Source organism: Sinocyclocheilus rhinocerous, unplaced genomic scaffold (genome assembly GCF_001515625.1).
Source record: "Sinocyclocheilus rhinocerous isolate Xijiao unplaced genomic scaffold, SAMN03320098_v1.1 scaffold1245, whole genome shotgun sequence".
In the NCBI taxonomy this organism is placed as follows: Eukaryota; Metazoa; Chordata; class Actinopteri; order Cypriniformes; family Cyprinidae; genus Sinocyclocheilus; species Sinocyclocheilus rhinocerous.
In genome coordinates, this window is record NW_015627632.1 from 43,750 (window position 1) to 63,821 (window position 20,072).

General features: G+C 36.5%; 1 protein-coding gene across 9 annotated transcripts in view; it reads left to right on the forward strand.

The window, feature by feature from the left end:
* Nucleotides 1-20,072, forward strand: part of LOC107732915 (phospholipid-transporting ATPase IB-like) — a 59,288-nt gene that overhangs the window by 12,122 nt on the left and 27,094 nt on the right. For 5 of the 9 annotated variants that reach the window (XM_016544358.1, XM_016544414.1, XM_016544404.1 and 2 more), the window contains 23 exons: nt 2,339-2,483; nt 5,584-5,683; nt 6,502-6,600; nt 6,750-6,795; nt 7,716-7,756; nt 8,012-8,085; nt 8,282-8,351; nt 8,440-8,567; nt 8,668-8,779; nt 9,474-9,642; nt 9,803-9,930; nt 10,078-10,155; nt 10,244-10,332; nt 10,482-10,526; nt 10,654-10,729; nt 10,841-10,946; nt 11,692-11,774; nt 11,866-11,915; nt 12,011-12,080; nt 12,405-12,489; nt 12,583-12,722; nt 14,849-14,987; nt 16,463-16,527. In XM_016544358.1, coding sequence (XP_016399844.1) covers nt 2,339-2,483; nt 5,584-5,683; nt 6,502-6,600; nt 6,750-6,795; nt 7,716-7,756; nt 8,012-8,085; nt 8,282-8,351; nt 8,440-8,567; nt 8,668-8,779; nt 9,474-9,642; nt 9,803-9,930; nt 10,078-10,155; nt 10,244-10,332; nt 10,482-10,526; nt 10,654-10,729; nt 10,841-10,946; nt 11,692-11,774; nt 11,866-11,915; nt 12,011-12,080; nt 12,405-12,489; nt 12,583-12,722; nt 14,849-14,987; nt 16,463-16,527 — 2,138 coding nt within the window. Of the gene's footprint in view, nt 1-870; nt 1,221-2,305; nt 2,484-5,583; nt 5,684-6,501; nt 6,601-6,749; nt 6,796-7,715; nt 7,757-8,011; nt 8,086-8,281; nt 8,352-8,439; nt 8,568-8,667; nt 8,780-9,473; nt 9,643-9,802; nt 9,931-10,077; nt 10,156-10,243; nt 10,333-10,481; nt 10,527-10,653; nt 10,730-10,840; nt 10,947-11,691; nt 11,775-11,865; nt 11,916-12,010; nt 12,081-12,404; nt 12,490-12,582; nt 12,723-14,848; nt 14,988-16,462; nt 16,528-20,072 lie in introns of those variants that run through there. The other 4 variants (XM_016544364.1, XM_016544370.1, XM_016544375.1 and 1 more) reach the window with 3 other exon arrangements.

Here is a 20,072-nt window from a genome sequence, read left to right on the forward strand (position 1 = left end):
CAACATTGATAATTCTAATAATAAATCAGCATAGTAGAATGATTTCTGAAGGATCATGTGACACTTTAGACTGGAGTAATGGCTGATGGCAATTCAGCTTTGCATCACAGAAATAAATTATATTTTAAAGTATATTAAAATAGAAACCATTATTTTATATTGTAATAAGATTTTGCAAAATTACGTTTTTTTTCTGTATTTTGAATCAAATAAATGCAGCCTTGATGAGCTTGAGAGACTTCTTTAAAAAACATTAAAAAGTCTTACTGATCCCAAACTTTTGAGCGGTAGTGTGTGTGTATAATATCGTTTGACTGATGGCTTGCAATTGTTCCCCTCCATAAACCCCATAATATTCAGATCATGGCCAATAATGTGTTTTTCAATGGCATATTCTTTAACCTTTACATTTGTTCCCCCATCTACAATTGCTTACATATATGGCAACTATCTTATGCAAATCAATACAACAATCATATAATTATGCATAGTGAGGATCACAAAATGAAAGTTTTTTTTTTTTTTTTTTTAAACCTTCCTAATTATTTTGTAGACCTCAAAAGCTGCAAAAACTTTATGGTATTTTAGCACAAAATCTGGCTAATAATAATGCAATATGTGGCCCAGTGCATGTTAATAATTCATTAATCCCACAATATTCAGATCAGTGGTCAATAATTTTCAATGGCATATTCTTTGACCATTATTTGTTCCCCCATCCACATTTGTCTTAAAAATCTTCCTACTTAATGGCAAAAAACTGTGACCATCTGACCTTCAAACACCAACTCTTTGAGAAACATACATTCTACTCAGGGTAGAATTTCCATTACAGAAACAAGGAGGAGCAAATGAACAAGAAGCGACTCCTTGCCGGTCAGTGAGCACGTTTAGTGCGTTTCGATCCATAATTGTGGAGACGGACATCTGTGGCCCTCCAGCAGTGCCTGCACCTTTAAATGTAAGGCTTTTGTGTTGTCTGACTGCGGGGAACGCTGAGGTTAGACGCGGACTGTAGGGCGCGCGTTATCTGGAGGGAAACCATCTTCTGTAGCAGGAAAGACACAACGGAGTGGAGTCTTATTAAAACGACCAGGCGAGCCCAAATGACACGGTGGGAGAGGGTTTGGGGCTTGTCTGTTAGAGAGGCTGACTGGAATGGGAGAAGTGACGCGTGTAGTCCATCTCTCTACGCCCGCTCTCGATCATGCAGCAGCTGGGTAAACTCTCCTGTCACATACAGACTGAGCTGTTATTTACCGAGCGTACATTATTTATTACGTGCGGAAAATAATCATTTGGCGGTCGTCTGTGATGCGGCAACATTTGAGAGGGAATCGTAGTAAGCGGCTGTGTCTCAAAACACCCCACGCGACGCAACCGCTACACTGGACGCATAGAAGCCATACGTCATCGCAGAACGTTCACCTCACGGACCAATCAGCTGTAAGCTCGAGACTACTCATAAATAAATTACATTATTTAAACAATTTTAAATTGTAGTTCATTCGGTTTCATTCATTTTAAAATTAAATATTATTTAAATCCATTGATATAAATGTTAATTATACTGTAATACGTAGTATTCCTAACTGCATGTACATATAAGAAATACAAATTTATTTTAATATAATTATTATTATTACTATTATATCAATAGGTCATCACGATCAGATTGTGGTGTAACGTCAGTTAAAAGGAATTATATTTATATTTGTTTGATCCTCTGCAGCGCTTCAGAGACAAAAACCGTCGACGCGACGCCACGCCACGGACGCTTTCAGTGTATTGATTAGAATGGTAGAGATTTCTTTTTGACGCGTCGTGACTCTCCATGCATGAATGTTGGAATTTGGCGCGACTGATGCCTAAAATGCTGTCTAGGTAGCAAGCTCCATATGTTTTGAGACAGCCATTGCCTCATTGCTTTTCGTTTCAGCGCATCGTGAATACACAGGTGTTTCCACGGAATAAAGCAGCTTTTACAAAGATAAACAAATGCACAAGGTTTCCTACAAAGGTGTTTGCTGCGCCATTGTGCTCCCATCAGCACATTCTATACAGGGGGTCCAGTGGGCGTCGCGCGTATGCGTATTGGTGACGGAGCTTTTGCTCGTGGATGATGAGGAGAAGGATGGGGGGAATAAAAGGGACGGGGAGGGCGGTGCACAGAGGGAAACGTCATTGACATCAGGGGCGGCTTGCATCAGCACAGTAGTAGTGTTAGTGGCCAGCGCACTGAACTGTAAACCACATTTCTATGTCTCTTCTTCCTCCTGTGTTCTTTCGCGCGCACTCACGCTAGCCTCGCCTCTCTCCCATCACTCGAACGGTGCAGGACCCGCGTGCTCGGCAGCCGGCTACCGCAAGGCAGAGGATGAGATGTCCGGAACCACATCCCAGGCGGACCCGATAGATGCCACAGCGCGGATCGTGCTGCTCAACCGAGCCCAGACCACCAAATTTTGTGACAACCATGTCAGGTGTGTTCATTCAGGTCTTTATTGTACGCAGCAGGAAAATGTTACAGTGCAGTTTGATTTATTCGAGCTTGTTTTATTATATTCTTTGTTTAAAGTGGCTTTTAAAAGCATGTTTAAGATGCTGCAAACAATTGTATCTTTGTTGCAGTGGTCTATGGTGGTCTTCTGAAATGAGAATGAAAAAACTCTCTTTGTTGTGTTTAAAATAATATAGTCTAAAATAAATGCAAAGGAAAATGCATATGCATATGGATAAGCATTTAACTTCTATCAGCAAGAAAACTACTGTAATATTTTGTTTACAGTTAATTTATTTACACTATGTTCAAAAGTTTGGGGTTGGTAAGATGTTTTTGAAAAAAAAAACTCGTATGTTTACCAAGGATGCATTTTTTGATCAAATATAATAAGAAAAGTAATATTATTGAGAAATAATATTACAATTTTAAATAGCTCTTTTCTGTTTTAATATATTTTAAAATGTCATTTGTTCCTGTGATGATAAAGCTGAAATTACAGCAGTTGTTACTTGTCCTGACAACTTGCAGTTGTCACACTATCCTTCAGAAATCATTGTAATATGATGATTTCTTAAGAAATATTTCATATTGTGAATTTCATATTATTATTACTATTATCAACGTATAAAACGGTTATGCTGCTTAATATTTTTGTGCAAACCTTGACTCATTTTGTTTTTCAGTCACCCCAAATTTTAGAAAAGTAATTTCACGTTTCTGTTTCTCTGTTGATGTGAACATTTTTATTTTATTTATTTGCTCATTTAAGTTGCTTAAAGGTCTCATCAAGATTGTCTTTATGCACATTTTTGCATTGCTTCAATAATAACTAAAATAATGCACTGACAAGAATATTTTGTATATCTTCATTTATTAACTATAAAATCTATACAAAATGTAAAGCTTCTGCTTCTCAGTAAATAATGCAAGTGAATTGATGGTGGCTGGGGAAGCACCTTTAATTTTTATTTATTTATATTATTCTTTTTTGCACACTTCAAAGAGGGGCTTTACCTCCTCCCATTTTTCAATGTTTCACAGTCACTCTCAATGTTTTGTTTTTACCTGTTATCCTTGAATTAATTATTAAATTAAACATATTGTATTTGATGCCTCACCAACAACACAGCTGTTCCAGCATTTCATGATCCAGCATAAAGATCATCTTATTAACTCCTGATGCTATGAGATTGATTGTAAAAATGCTTTAATCAAGTTAAGATTTTCCCTCAGGGAATTTACATGCTAATTGTATACAACATTGAATGCGACATCCGAATAGCTTCCATTAAGTGAAGTACTCCACCAGAGATTTCCTGTGAGTACACCGAGGTCATGTTCCAGGCCATGCTTGGCTAGAGTTCATCTGCAGTTCCAGAACAAAAAGTCTTTTGCTCTTCAAAGTGCCCAAGTCCTCCAAAGCCTTTGAGTGCTTTTTTATCTCTTGAATGGCTATTATGTCAGTTTGATTCGTTTCATATGCAGTGAAATTCTCCTTGATGACAAATTTGCACTTTTTGAAACTTTATGAATGATTGTGTTATGAATATGATCAATAGTTGTAGCAAAAGCTTAATAGAAGTTAGAAATGGATCCCAGATCACTTTCATATTAGTGCCATAATGGAAATAAGCTCATACAAAATCTGCCTCTCAGTACCGAAACACTCACCCACACACACTTCATCGATCCGCCAGTTTATTCTAAAGATTCGATTCTGCTCTAAAAGGCTCTATTTTGGTTCCTGTAACAGCATTAAGGTGGGCCTAGAAATTCGTAGCCGTTTTGTCATTGGCTAATTTCAGGTCACGGAGCTCTGACCTTTTCAGCTCATCAGCTTCTCAGCATACCTGTGTGGCCGGAGCAGTGGCAATTTTTATAAGAATTGTTCAGATCACTCTTATTCCTTGATCTTCATGCTTTATTTACCAACTGGTTTCTGCTTCCCATTGCGTTGGCATCAATTGGTCAGCTGTCAGTCACAAAGTAACCAGACCAACAAATCCAGCAGTGCAATCATCCATATCAGTCTTTTAGGGTAACCCCGGGTATTACACATCATGGTGACGGCAGTGTGGGTTACTGTTTGTGTGATTGGACCGCTGAATGTTAATGAAGGGGATCATATGAATGGTCTCAGCCACTCTTTGATGTCAACGATATCCTGCCGTACTTCCAGGTCAGCTACCGAGCTGCTGTTTGAGGCCATAGTATAGGTTACATGGGTGTGTTAGGCTGTGAACTCATTGCCGATGAGCCCAAGAAGTGTGTCGTGTTTACAGAAAAAGACTACTCTCTCACAAGTACACATACTATAGTATAGAAACATTCTTACACTCTAGAATAAAATAAAGGTTCTTTATTGGCATATATGGTTCCATGAAGAACCTTTGACATCAATAGAACCTTTCCATTGCACAAAAGGTTCTTTAAATTATTAAAAAGATATTCACACTAAGAAAAAATGTTTTTTTTTTAAGAATTGTTCTCTGAAAGGTTCTTTAGGGAACACAAGATGGTTCTTCTATGGCATTGCTGCAAAACCCCCCTTTTTTAAGAGTGTACGATTAAATTTACAGTATACAAAATGTGCCTCCAGATGCAGATATAAACACACAAACAGATACTGACTCATGTTTAGATTTAGATGGACAACCTTGGGACGGAGGCAAATTTGTAGTCCTAGAGGCTATTTTTAGAGATTCTTAACAGCTATTTTCATGACTGTAAAACATTTACTGCCGCAATCAGCTATTCAAGAGCTACTTAGGAGTTCAATCAATACCGATAATTGACAGACACGGCGAGAAACATCCATCCTAACCACCCAGACACTTATTTTGGGATTGTTTATCTAAAGTTAATGCAGTAGGCAGTGAAGTGTCAGGCATTCATGAAAGCAGGTAGATGTTGGCTTGTATCAAAACACTTACGAATGCTTTTTTTCCCCAGAAGCCTGAGTGGAGATAATTCTAAATTAGTGCTGTTATGGCCCTGGCTGTATATATAGATGTTTAAAAATAGTTTGAAGCTGATAGATTACTTTTAATCACGGTCAATTTTCCCTTTCCCCACTCTAGCACGACTAAATACGGGATCCTTACCTTCCTTCCGCGGTTCCTGTATGAACAGATCAGGCGAGCGGCTAATGCTTTCTTTCTCTTCATCGCTCTTATGCAGGTATGACACTTGGCACACTGTCTGAACTGCATCTGCTTTGTTTTGAGGACCTCAAAGTACAACATGTATTGCTTGTGGTGATTTCTTTCAAAGTGGATCTCCGAGGAGCTATACTGCTTATGCTGACCATGTGACTTTTCGGTCATTTGCCGACATGTCCATTTGTGTATTATATCCATTTTTGGAAGTGGTCCACTATTTCACTCTCATCCACTATGAGCCACTATGCACTCTCAATAATGGCCGCCATGTGATCCAACTTGTTAGGCCAGTATTGCATGAAAACAAGTGAGCAAAAAAAGCTAAATAGCTAAAAGGTTTTTTACACGGTGTCATCTTATTTACTCATTACAGCTTTGCAAGGCAGCACTGTTTTGATATTCCTCAAAAATTCTGTCTAAGTGGTTTGTTTTGTAGTGGTAAACTTCTACAATGACTTCAGCCTTTGTTTTGAAGTCTTAGTGCGCTATGTATTATAGATTTAGATCACTAACTTTATTCTTTTTTTATGATGTATACAAAGATAGTTCATCTAAAAATGTAAATTCTTTCATCGTTTATTCACCCTCATGTCATTTGAAACCATTCCATACGTTAACAATGGAAGGTGACTAGAGCATTTTAGCTTTAATCGTAAAAGTAATCCATACGACTGGTACGCTATAATCCAAATCTTGTGAAGTCAGATTAAGATTCTAGTTTTTCTACCTAAACGTGTTCATTTTAAAATAGACATAGGACTTTTCCAAAGCATGTTGTTTTACCACCAAAGTGAAGTACCTCATATTATATTTATCTGTGTACGTTGTCAAATGCAGCAAATCCCTGATGTCTCACCGACGGGTCGCTACACAACGCTGGTGCCCCTTATCTTTATTCTGACAGTGGCTGGGATCAAGGAGATCATTGAGGATTATGTGAGTATTCTGCTGAATGGAACAATGAATTACCGTTAAACTGTCCAGACTATGTTTTGGCAACACTGGATAAGTGCATTGTCTTTGAAATGCAGTTGATATTTCGAATGAATAATGCTGATGAGATGTCGCGTGTTGTGTTCTCGCAGAAAAGACATAAAGCAGACAATACGGTGAACAAGAAAAAGACAACAGGTTGAGTATTACTATCATATCTGTATAACAGTGTCAGAAATTAACTAGGACAACTCCACTAGAAGTAACAAAAATGACCTAGAAATTTTGAGGGCAAGACGTACTTTTATCTGTTATCTAAGATTTGATATATATGTCAAAATACTCTATTAGGCCTATGAAGTTTTGGGTTTAGTGCTTTTGCAGTCATGGTAGTGACCTATATCTGTCAAATATCTGTATTCACTCTCTTGGAGGCGAGTGCTGTTAAATATGTAGCGAATATGGTTTTTGATTAAAGCCCTGAAAACATCATGATGTACAACAACGATTCTTCTATTATTAAAAAAATAAATGTAATCCTTTTTTTAAATGTTCAAAATATTTGTACATTTAGTTTACCCGTGCTCTTTAAAAACACTTATTATTGAATAATGTTAAATTTTAATACTTAGGAAATGTCAAAATGTATATTTATTTTTAATGTTTACTTTTTTTAACTATTGTACATTATAACATTGTGATGCCAAATTAACCTCAGCATTTAAATGATTGGTTTTTACATTTTAGTGGGTTTTTTTTTCATGCAAAATAGTATTTAATTTTAATATAGTCTGTTTTGTCAGTTATCTGCCATGACAAATAAAAATAATTATTAGCTTTTTGTTATTGTTTAGGATTTTTATATCAGTGCATCCCTAGGATTTATAAGATTTATTTTTGTTTATAATTAGCATCCATTATTGTTCATAATTATTTAAAATATTTGACTTAACACACAGTGGGTTCCCCATTTTTTTAGATGGTTAGAAAAAATATTCCCTCGTAAAGGTGAAAATGTCCCTGAAAATCATTTTTGGCGGACAGATATTGCTTCTTAATAAAAAAGCGAATTTCATGTTGTGTTATTTATTCATTTTATATATGGTTTATATATCCAGTTCTGCGTAATGGAGCATGGCAGACCGTCATATGGAAGCAGGTAACCCTCCTCTCTCTTTCTACATCTTTTTTTTCTTACTCTACTCCGCTGTTTCCCTCCTTTCTGTCAATGATGCTTTAATTTCTGTCCTGTAGTTTTTATTTTGGTAACACCTGCCTTTTTCAGTTCACCTCTTTGATTTTCTGCATCCTGCTGTGTGTTGCTCCTCCTTTCTTTGTTTCAAGCACTGTGGTCTCTTTCTTAATCTCATTCTCTCCCTCCTCATGCTGTTGCAATGCTGCACCTGCCCACTAGGTGGCAGTGGGAGACATGGTCAAGGTGACCAATGGGCAGCATCTCCCGGCTGACATGGTCATAGTGTCCTCCAGGTCAGCACCACAGTGTGTTTGTGTGTGTATCCGTGGGGTTTGTCATCCTGTGTTTGTATTGTAGAGTGATTTATAGCTGTGAAAAATACAATACATGTAATTTTGGGAATGTGTTTCAGGAAAATATATATGTATGTTTTTTATGTTTGTGTGCAGTATGTTTTGTGTTCAAAATCTGCTGCTGTTTTTCTCACAGTGAGCCTCAGGCGATGTGCTATACTGAAACATCCAACTTAGATGGCGAGACCAACCTAAAGATCCGACAGGTACGTATTACATATAAGTCTTGTGTGTTTTGTAGAATGTGGTTTCAAGAGTATAACATGCTTGTTGTTTGTTAAATGTGTGTTTCAGGGTCTCTCTCTCACAGCTAGTTTTCAGTCTCTAGAGGAACTGATGGCTTTGTCTGGTCGTCTTGAATGCGAGGGGCCAAACAGACACTTGTACGACTTCACTGGAACACTGCGCTTAGACAGTCACAAGTATGTCAACTCGCTGTTAATGAGAATCTGAAATATAACTCGCATACACACACACACACACACACATACTACATGCAGTCATCATGTGCTTGTATTACAGCCCAGCTCCCCTTGGGCCGGACCAGGTGCTGTTACGAGGCGCCCAGCTCAGGAACACGCAGTGGGTTGTGGGAATTGTAGTTTACACTGGACATGATTCCAAGCTAATGCAGGTAAGTGTGATCTCGTAAAAGCTAGATGTGGACCATTGCTGTTACAGTTAACAAAAAATAAAACTATAAATATATTCAAAATATAAAGAAATATTTCCTTGGCTACTTAATTTCATTATTATTATTATTATTCATTGAAGCTAAACAAATATAAAAACTAATAAAAATGACAGAAACAGAATAAAGTTAATAAAACAAACTAACAGTGAAATAAAAACTGAAAATATAAAATTAAAGCTAATTCAAAATATTAACAAATAGTGTAATAATAGATTAAGATTATATTATATTTAACAGTAAAATAACAATGTGGACAGTTATTGCGAAAACAACAAATGAGTAAACATAACACTGTCAAAGTTGAAAATACTTTGACTTTTTTCTTATTTGTACCATGCAAATAAAGTACTGTATTATTTAAAGGAAATGCTATGAAAATACTATAGAGATAAATATGGTAACAATCATGGTGCAATCATCTGAAATTACTGAGGCTACACTTTTCTAATACCTTTTATAGATAAAAACATATTCATGGAGTCATTATAGATAGATAGATAGTAATATGCATCTACATTACCATTCAAAGTTTTGTGGTATGTATGTATTTATTTATTTTAAATCCCAAACTTTTGAACAGTAGTGTATATGCAAGTTGTTTTTTGAGCATTAATTTAATGTTTCCATCCTGCAGAATTCCACTAAAGCTCCACTGAAGCGCTCTAATGTGGAGCGTGTGACAAACATGCAGATCCTCGTTCTGTTCGGGATTCTCCTGGTCATGGCACTGGTCAGCTCCATCGGTGCCGCCATATGGAACAAACAGCACACAGATGAGGCTTGCTGGTACCTTTCCCGAGCAGGTGAAACCCACAGTGAAAGCTACTTTGCCCTTTCAGCTATGGATTTAGAATATGAATTGTACCTTTTCACTTAATAGCACTTACTAAGACAAAAATAAATGCTTTTGATAATTTTGCATGTTAGCCTTTATAAAATAAGCATATGTGGTTGTGTGTCCAGGTGACATCTCCCTGAACTTCTGGTACAATCTGCTAACCTTCATCATCCTCTATAACAACCTGATTCCCATCAGCCTCCTGGTCACTCTAGAAGTGGTCAAATTCACACAGGCTCTCTTCATCAACTGGGTAAAATAATAATAAATAATAATCACCAATTACATCGGTATCAACTGATCAAAGTGTTAAAATACAGTATTTTTCAAACTGTACCAAAACCATGAGCACATTTGAACCATTGTGAAAAAGGGTTTTGTTTTTCATGCATGTTTACAGGATGTTGAGATGTATTACGCCGAAACAGACACTCCGGCTATGGCCCGAACATCCAATCTGAATGAAGAACTCGGCCAAGTGAGGAGAAGCTCCTCCCATTAACTGTTACAAATGTTTATTTACCTCGACTCCAGTACATCTCATTCACTGTATCTTTCTTTTTTAGGTAAAATATCTGTTTTCAGATAAGACCGGCACTCTCACCTGCAACGTCATGCACTTTAAGAAGTGCACGATAGCTGGAATTACATACGGGTAATTGTAGTGTTCCTTTGTTTTCATACATCAATACACTCACATTATCTTTGTGCTTTGCATCGTTCTGGCTCTATTAGCGTGCATTGATCTGTTACTTTTTGTTTATATTTGTGTGAATGGCCACTGATCTATAATGCTGTCTGCAGGCATTTCCCAGACCTGGACTGCGATCGATCCATGGAGGACTTCAGGTCAGATGCCGCTGATTCTATCTCTGTCCTGTACCCTAGTGAATATTATGCAGGTCTAAGAGGATAATGTGCATTATTATTTTATGTTGTCTTTTACATCTCATTTCTGTTTTTTTTTTTTTTGCAGTCACCTTCCCTCTACAAGCCAGACTTCTACTGAGTTTGATGATCCTGCTCTTATCCAGAACATTGAGAAGAATCATGTAAGACCTTTATAGCTGTTCTGTATCATACCTTGGATATTAAAACACAGTTTCTTGTGAATTTTTATGTATGTTAATGGTTCAAATCTGCCCTTCTTTCCTTCTCTATAGCCCACATCCCCACAGATTTGTGAGTTTTTGACCATGATGGCTGTTTGTCATACTGTTGTTCCTGAGCGAGAAGGAAACCAAATTATCTTCCAGGCTTCCTCACCAGGTACCACAACCTTCTTTATGGTTTCTGAATATTTGAAGCTGCTCCCTCAGTTTGATTTAGTAGTTAACCAGTTAATTGTCACACCTAAAACAGTTTTCATATAATACAAAAATGATATATTGAAAAACACACAAAAAATAATTAAAAATGAATCATTTTCACTCATAATTCAACATGAGTTATATGCAATAATAACGAGTTTAGTTGTTTAAATGTTTGTTTGTGTGTGTGTAAAAAAATATTATATGTTATTTATTTTAAGTTTGTGTAAAGAAAAGTACTAATATCAATTAATCAATATAATATTTCATATAAATGTATTTATATTTTTATTTATACGCATACTACTTCTAAAAAAGTTTGGATTCAGTAAGGATGCATTAAATTAACAAAGACATTTATAATGTAAAAAAAACAAAACATTTATTTCAGTAAATGCTGTCTTTTTGAACTTTCTATTCATCAAAGTATCCTGAAATGCATCACAGGTTCCACAAAAATATTAAGCAACACAACTGTTTCAACATTGATTAAATATTTCTTGAGCACCAAATCAGTGTATTAGAATGATTTCTGAAGGATCATGTGACACTGAAGACTGGAGTGATGGTTGCTGAAAATGCAGCTTTGCCATCACAGGAATAAATTATAATTTAAAATATATGTAAAAATAGAAAACAGTTTACTGTATTTCTTTTAGCCTTGGGGACTTTTAACTGATGTTTCCGTAATCTTGTGTTTTCAGATGAAGGAGCGCTGGTTAAAGGTGCCAAAAGTCTGGGCTTTGTTTTTACTGCACGGACGCCGCATTCAGTCATCATAGAGGCGGTTAGTGTGTGTTTTCTTGCCATTAGTAATGAACCAAAACTCTTTGTATGGTTCCTATTTAATGTGTACATTTCTTGTGTTTGTTTCTCAGAGAGGAAAAGAACAGACATATGAGCTTCTTAATGTACTGGAATTTTCCAGGTAGGAGCCTGTGAGCTCTTACACCTTCACACATACTCAGTCATAACATCACAATTACCCTGTATGTTGTGTTTTAATGTCTGTCTTTTTTGCAGCAATCGCAAACGGATGTCAGTTATTGTCAGAACACCAACAGGAAAACTTCGGCTTTATTGCAAGGGAGCGGTGTGTGTTACATAAACCACATAATTAGCATACAGACAGAATGTAAATTACCATTTAAAAGTTTGGGTCTGTAAGATTTTCTTTTATGTTTTCGAAAGAAGTCTCTTATGCTCTCCAAGACTGCATGTATTTGATCAAAAATACAGTAAAAATAGTAATATTGTGAAATATTATTACAATTTAAAATAATTGTTTTGTTTTAATATATTTTAAAATGTAATTTATTCCTGTGATGATGCCTGATTTTTTTTTTTTAAATATACTCAATATGAGTATGAGTATGTGGCACAAGCCATTATAATATAGTGATGTCATGTATTACAGGACAATGTGATTTTTGAGCGTCTGAATGAGACGTCACAGTATAAGGACTTGACCGTGACCCATCTGGAGCAGTTTGCCACAGAAGGTGAAGAGTTTCTCAAGCTTCTCATTGTTTGAAGTTTTAACATTTTATCTTCTCTTTGGGTTAGCTTTGTTTTGTGTTTGTTTGCATGTGCAGGGCTGCGCACACTTTGTTTTGCGTATGTGGACCTTGAGGAGGGGGTGTATCAGGAATGGCTGAAGGAGTACAATCGTGTCAGCACTGTGCTAAAGGACAGGGCACAGAAACTGGAGGAATGCTACGAACTCATAGAGAAGGTACATAATATATGCTATGCATGTCACTAAAGAGCCAAGTATTATATTTGATCAAGAGTTAGGAAAAGGATTGTTCAAGCGTCAGTGTGTCTTCACGCTCACCAATACCGACTTATACTACAGGTCTGGGTCACATAGATGAACTATTTTTTTACACACAGTGTAGATTTGTGAATAGTGAATATCTACATTGGTTGCTATAGCAATGACACGTTAATGAGAGTAGCTGTCAGTGTGGATGGAAAACTGGTGGAAATTATGCCTATGTCTTCACATAATGATGCCTTTCTTAAATCACAAGGTGCATAAGTGAACACAAGTGACAGGTATTTTACGATTCTTACATATACAGTGTTTGGCTGTTCAACTCATTCACTTTTCACAATATAGTGAATGTCACAAAGTTTGCTATACGAGCAAAGAGAGAAAGAAATTATGTGTATTCAGACTGCTTTGTCACATCCTGAATGAAACTTGACAATTCAAACTGGAATGCAAAAAAAGTTTCTTGGGCTTCTATATAGTTTCTATATATATATATATATATATATATATATTTCCGTACCCACTGTATGTGTGTGTGTGAATTGATATACTGTACCTAAACAAAGCCTAAAGGCCAGTTCACACCAAGAATGATAACTATAAAGATAACTATATTAGTGTCCACACCAGTGGACGATAACGTCTGTTTATTCTAAGCGCACGCTCGTCTGCCGCTTTAAATTCTCGAGCTTGTTTTTGCAGGATTGATTCTGATCTGATTCTGAGACTAGCATCTTTTGTACATGGCTGTGCTCCAGATGCAGTGGTTTGACTGGTCAACAGGTGGCATTGTAGCATTACATTTTCACAGTTGTGAATCAGATTGTGCAGAAGGTGGTGCTCTGTTGTTCTCTCATTAACCACTACAAGCTATAAACTCACTGCCTCCCCATCAGATTGGATTACACAGTACTGCAAAACGTTGAGTCTACTGATCAGAGATCTGAGCCTCAGGAGTTATATGAAGCAGTGAATATCCAGTTTGTTGGGTTTTGTGTGCTTTTCAGGGCTCTGACCCAGATTAGTAGTCTGAGGAGGGGTTGGTATACCACAGCGAGGATAATTACCTGCACCAGTCTGCCAAGAGCCCCATAAAACCATAGTCAACAACACTACTGTGTTACCTCTGCACACACACACAAAAATACACCAAAACTCCTCAAATACTCCTCCACATACACATACTCTCACACAGAGAAAGAGAAATTAAAAAGAACTGGATAAGACATGGTGAAAGATGTTCAGGTTTCCTATATTTACTGAATTTCTGTATGCTTCTGTGTGTGGCTGTATTTACTGTAGTAGTGTTTTTCAGCTGTGGTTTTGGTTTTTCAAAACATGTATGATACTTCAAATCGTACAATGTTAAGGGTATGCTGGTTACGTTTTTAAGGAATCAGACTGTGGAGAATAAAACAAGTTTAAAAATCACATAGACTCTCTAGTAAACCACACATAACACCCCAGCATTATAATCCAGTTTATTTTCTTAAAGGGGTCATATGATGCGATTTCAATTTTTCCTTTCTCTTTGAAGTGTTACAATAACTTTTTAAAAATCGACGCGTTTCAGAAAGGCGGGGCATACAGGAGAAACAATAATGTACAGTATGTGGAAAATAATGTGTTTTTTGAACCTTAAACCGCATAAACACATTTCATTACACCAAATACACAAAATAATGTTCTTTTTAGCAACATCATATGACCCCTTTAAGTTAGCGAACAGGATGCAGAATTGTAAATAAAGTGATAATTTAAACATTTAAATTTATTGAAGAATGAATTAAAATGATTTGTAATGCAATAAAATCTGTAATTTTTGTTTATTTTATAATACATATAATTTTACACTATAAATTACCCATCATCGTTATTATACGCACAATATGGTATATTTCCCAGAAACAAAACAATATTGTTAATTTGACTGTTTTTATAAATTTGGTCAAATTAATACTGTCCAATTGAACTGTATGTGGGGAGGTTACTATTTAGATTTTTATATATTTAAATTTCAAAAATTCAGTTTCCTCTTTTTTTCTCTCTCAGCTTCTTCTCTTTATTTTTGTCACACGCAGAACTTGCTGTTGCTGGGTGCCACTGCAATAGAAGACCGACTGCAAGCAGGAGTCCCGGAAACCATAGCAACACTCATGAAAGCCAACATCAAGATCTGGGTTCTGACCGGAGACAAGCAAGAGACGGCCATCAATATTGGTGTGTGTCATACATAGATATATACTTATACCACAAAGTCACACCACAAAGTTGATTAGCATATCAACAATAGAACATCACTTGTAGTCAGACTTCTAACTCATGTAGAAATCCATAACTGATTACAACATGATTTTGCTGTTGTGGATGTTTGGCATCAGACGATCACTGCAGCACCCAGGGTGATGCATGCGGTTAATATTCAACATTTATTTCTGTGCAAATATAATGCATCAGTGGGTCAAAGTGCTGAAAAACCTGTTGGTTGGTTTTGCTGGTTAAAGAGGGCTTTTGTGTGTTTGTCAGCTGGACAGGGAGACCAGATAAACCAATTAAACCAGACAAGCAAATGGCTTAAGGTTTTGTTTTAAAAGCATGGATTACATAAAGACACCTGTTCAGAAACAGGTGTGTAAAACTGGTAAATGAGCTAGCACTGCAATATGTATCTGCTATTTGTTTGTTTTTTTGCTAAGAGACTTTATTTTATTTCATTTCCATAATCTTTTTTTTTTTTTTTTTAATAATTTGATTTTTTATGTTTTTGAAAGAAGTCTCTTATCAGAAGTCACCAAGGCTGCTTTTATAAGGTCAAAACTACCGTAAAACAGTGATGTCATGAAAAAATAAATGTTGTTACAATATAAAATATTTAAAAACTTTTATAATATATTATAATATAATTTCTGTTATGGCAAAGCTGAATTTGCAGCAGTCATTATTTCAGACGTCAGTGTCACATAATCCTTCAGATATCAATCTAATATGCTGATTTGATACTCAGATATTATCAATTATTATTATTGCTGCTGAATTGTTACTAATGGTTCAAATTATTATTTTTTTATTTACTGAGGAAAGATTGCAATTGCAATTTTCAGATTGCAGTAATAGCTGTTGAAAATTCGTCTTTGCCCTCAGATGAATAAATTAAGTTTTAAAATATATTACAACAGAAAATGGTCAGTTTAAATTGCAATATTGTATAACAATATTACTGTAGTTCAAATAAATGCAGCCTTGGTAAGCATTAATGAGTTATTTCAAAAACTTAAAAAAAAAATCTTTATGATTTCAAACCTTATGTATTTTTTACTCTATAGTACATTATATATGTAAGCTCAAATACATATTTGTATTTTAATTTCATAATAAATTACAGGCAGTAGCTTTAAAGTAGGCTGACAAGGAAGTACAATGACACAACACAATACAATATCAAACAGACACTGACTGAAAACACACAAGCGGACTCCTAGATGAATGAAATCTCAGAAGGACAGACAGATAGTCAGTCAGGTGTGCGCTGAAGACAGACGGCTCAAAATAAATTGGGTGAGACTGGAGATAAACCAGTGGACAGCAGACAGGCATTAGTGGGTAATGACAGATCTACAAAGAGGTTAAGTTGTTGTTGGGGCGTGTATGTGTGGCTTTGTGTAACATCTCTACTGTAACTGTCCTCTGTGTCTCAGGTTACTCCTGTAGGCTGGTGTCACATGGCATGTCCCTCATCATCATCAATGAAGATTCCTTGGATGTGAGTACATATTGTGTTTTTATATGTGTGTGTGTGTGTGTGTGTGTTAGTAAGTGTTCTCAGGCTGTCTCTGGAGGACACTGGGTGCGGACAGGTGAGGGAAGTGTGTGTCTTTGTTCTCGTACAGGTGAAGGTAATTAAGGTGTCTGGTGTCATCATTGAGAACATAATGAAAGCGTGATGGATCGTATGGACACACATATGAGCAGAACACACACTCATATATGTTATGACATAAAAGCACATGAGAAAAAGCTGAAAAGCACACACAGGTGATTTTTCAGTTAGAGGAATGTTACTGTTCTCTAGGATGATTTTAAAGTAAAAATGCTTTAACAAATGCTTCATCATTACAGTTTTAAAAGGTGAATTATAATAGCTATCAATTTTATTGTGTCTCTTTGATAATGTTTTCCTTATTTTTCAACCACTCTTTACTTCGTCAACTTCTCTATTTTTCTCACACACACACACAAGGTTAACTACTTCCAATCAAAGTAGGCAAAGTAGTCATACTAGGGAGCTCGTAAAGTCTCAGATCTCTGAGAACAGTCGGCCAGACAGCAGAGCGTCACACACATATAAGCACATTTCATATTTCCTTGTTTAGAATGGAACATTGATAACGGTTTGTAAAAACACTGTTGTCAGATTTTTGGCTTATTTTGTTTCCAGTTATTCTGTTTGTGAAATGAGAACAGTATGTTCAGATGGGTTGGATATAGACTTTAAGAGGCCATGCTATATTGTAAATATAATTATGGCTAAAGGGTATTGTTGGCCTTTCGGTAGCATCGAATTGCTTATATCAAACCCCCAAGATCTGTTTTCAGATGAGAAGCATGAGTTTGCGCGAGTGCCGAATGTTGCATGTGGTTAAAAAAGGTTGTATCGATTTAAGATGCTATAACATTGTGACCCTTAGCAATAGTCAGAACATGTTGAAAATACACTTCTGTCAGTAATGTTTTGCATCATATGCCATTGTTTTTCAGCAACAGTATGTTCATGAATTCATGGAGTTACATTATAGTTGTATAATTTCCAGCTCGCTTTGATAAAGAAAACAATAATTTTAGTGAACAAAAAAATCTCAAAGAAAATGTAACGTTTTATGTAAAAAAAAATATAAAGATAGATATGTGGATATACCTGTACTCAACCGTTAAAAAGTTTGGGCTCTGTAAGATTTTTTTTTTTTAATGTTTTTTAAAGATGTCTCTTATGTTCACCAAGGCTGCATTTGTTTGATCAAAAATACAGTACAACAAGCAGTCAAATGTTATATTAAATATAATTTGATGTTAAAATAATACTGCAAAATACTATTACAATTTAAAAATTGTGCTACATATTTAAGCACAGCTGCTATGATGAATTGACCAATTAGCATCCAGTGCCGTGTCACTTTTTAAATTTTTTTATGTTAAAAAAGTGTGGCAAAAGTTCATGCTCAGTGTGAACAGGCCTAATTGGCTCAATCTGAAACCTACAACCTGGCAACACGTTTTTGTGTTTGCAATGGATGGCAATTAATACATGAAAGTGTTGTTTTTGTTCTGCCTCTAATGGGCAGCCATTTGCAGTAATCAATATTGTGCTTTTGAAAATTGTCCAACCACGTTATGGGATTTATTAAATGAGTGTTTAATGGCATTTTATTTGTATGTTTTATGCAGCTAGTAAAAAAGCATAGTAAAGATTGACATTTGAGGAGATGGGCAGCTTTTGTCTCGGTTAAAATCTCCAAAGGAATTCTTTCTGATCTTACCAAGCTCTTAAAATAACCCACAATAAGTCAGACACTGCTGGGGTGAGCCTAATGACACAGCTGTGTGTGTTTGTGTGGAAGATATTGAGTGTGTGTGTTTGTGAATGAGAGAGAGTGTGTGACAGCTGCCGTTTTGTGTAATGCACAGTTGGGCCAACACATCACACTCCTTCATGTCTTCCTCCTTTCTTTCTATCTGTCGTCTATATAATGCACAAATAAGTTCATCGTTGTTGATGGTGTAATTGGTCGATTTTCTCTGTCTCTCCTGCCACACAACTCCTCCTCCGTCTGTCAGCGGCTCCCAAATTTACAGGAACAGTGTGTGCATTAGAGTGTGTTCGAGCATAAGTGTGTGTGTCGGGTGAGGAGTAACACGATCTCCTTTTGGCGCTCAATCTCGTCAAAACAAATTCTGCCAGCAAAGCCTCCTGGGTAAACATGATGGCTTTTGACTCAGAGTCTGTGACAAGTTCCATCTGTCACTCTGCTGTGTGACACACACACACACACACACACACACACACGGTTCCATTCAGACAGCTGGTGTCCTTGTAACACACACAGAGGCATTCTTACCCAAACATTTTCTTTACCTCCTTCCTTTGTCGCACATATTCTTTCCATGGCCCACACATACTCGTTCTTACTTTCCCAGACATACACACACACACACACACACACACACACACTGCTGTCTGTCTGATCTTTCTGATAGGCTGCGTTCCACGTTTGCTGTCACACTGTCTGCATTACATGACTTACACAAACACACTCACTGTAATCATCATTAATCATACACACACAGTTTGTGCTCCTCTTTTCTGTTCTCTTTGTGTAATAGAAATGCTAAACACAGCACTTAGAGGTCAGTGCATGCACAAGACGGCTGACATGTGATCGAAATCTCTCTGTCTCGCACCCTATTTAGGGGCCAGGTATCCACATGTTTGTTTGTTTGTTTTATAAGTATGGGGCTGTTTCTGGCATTTAAAGGGGTAGCTCACACTAAAATGAAAATTCTATTAGTATTTTCTCATAGTTTGCTGTCGTTACATATTTGTATGAGGTTATTTTGTCTGTGAAATGCAAAAGATGATCATTTTGAAGGTTCTTGCAGCTATTTCTGTACAATGACAGTTCGTCATTGTAAATCAAAAAATCAAAACACTGAGAAAATTGCCTTTAAAGTTGTCCAAATGAAGTTATTAGCAATGCATATTACTGATCAAAAATTAAGTTTTGATATATTTACGGTAGAAATTTACAAAATATCTTCATGGAACATGATAAAAGAAAAATCGATAATTTTGACCCATACAATGTTTTTTTGGCTATTGCTAAAAATATACCCCAGCGACTTAAGACTGGTTTTGTGGTCCAGGGTCACAAATATGTTTTTTAAATATAAGCCATAGCCCCTTCTGTGTGTTTGTGTGTGTGTGTGTGTGTGTGTGTGTGTGTGTTTGTTTGAGAGAGAGCGACCTCACTGCCTTATGCTGTTTATGACACAACTGCCTTGCCACTACACTGCCATTGAACAGATAAGGTGACCTGTCATGTCACAGCAGTTGGGCTGAATGTCTCACTCACTTGTGTGTGTGTGTGTGTGTGTGTGCCTGTGTGTGTGATTTCTCTATGAATGGAGAATGTGATCTGTGATATGTAACACCAAAGGGGCCTTTCTCTCTACTCTAAATATAAATGTGATAAGATCCCTTTCGCAGGAACCTGAGAGCACAACAAAGCTGCAGTGTGTGTGTGTGTGTGTGTG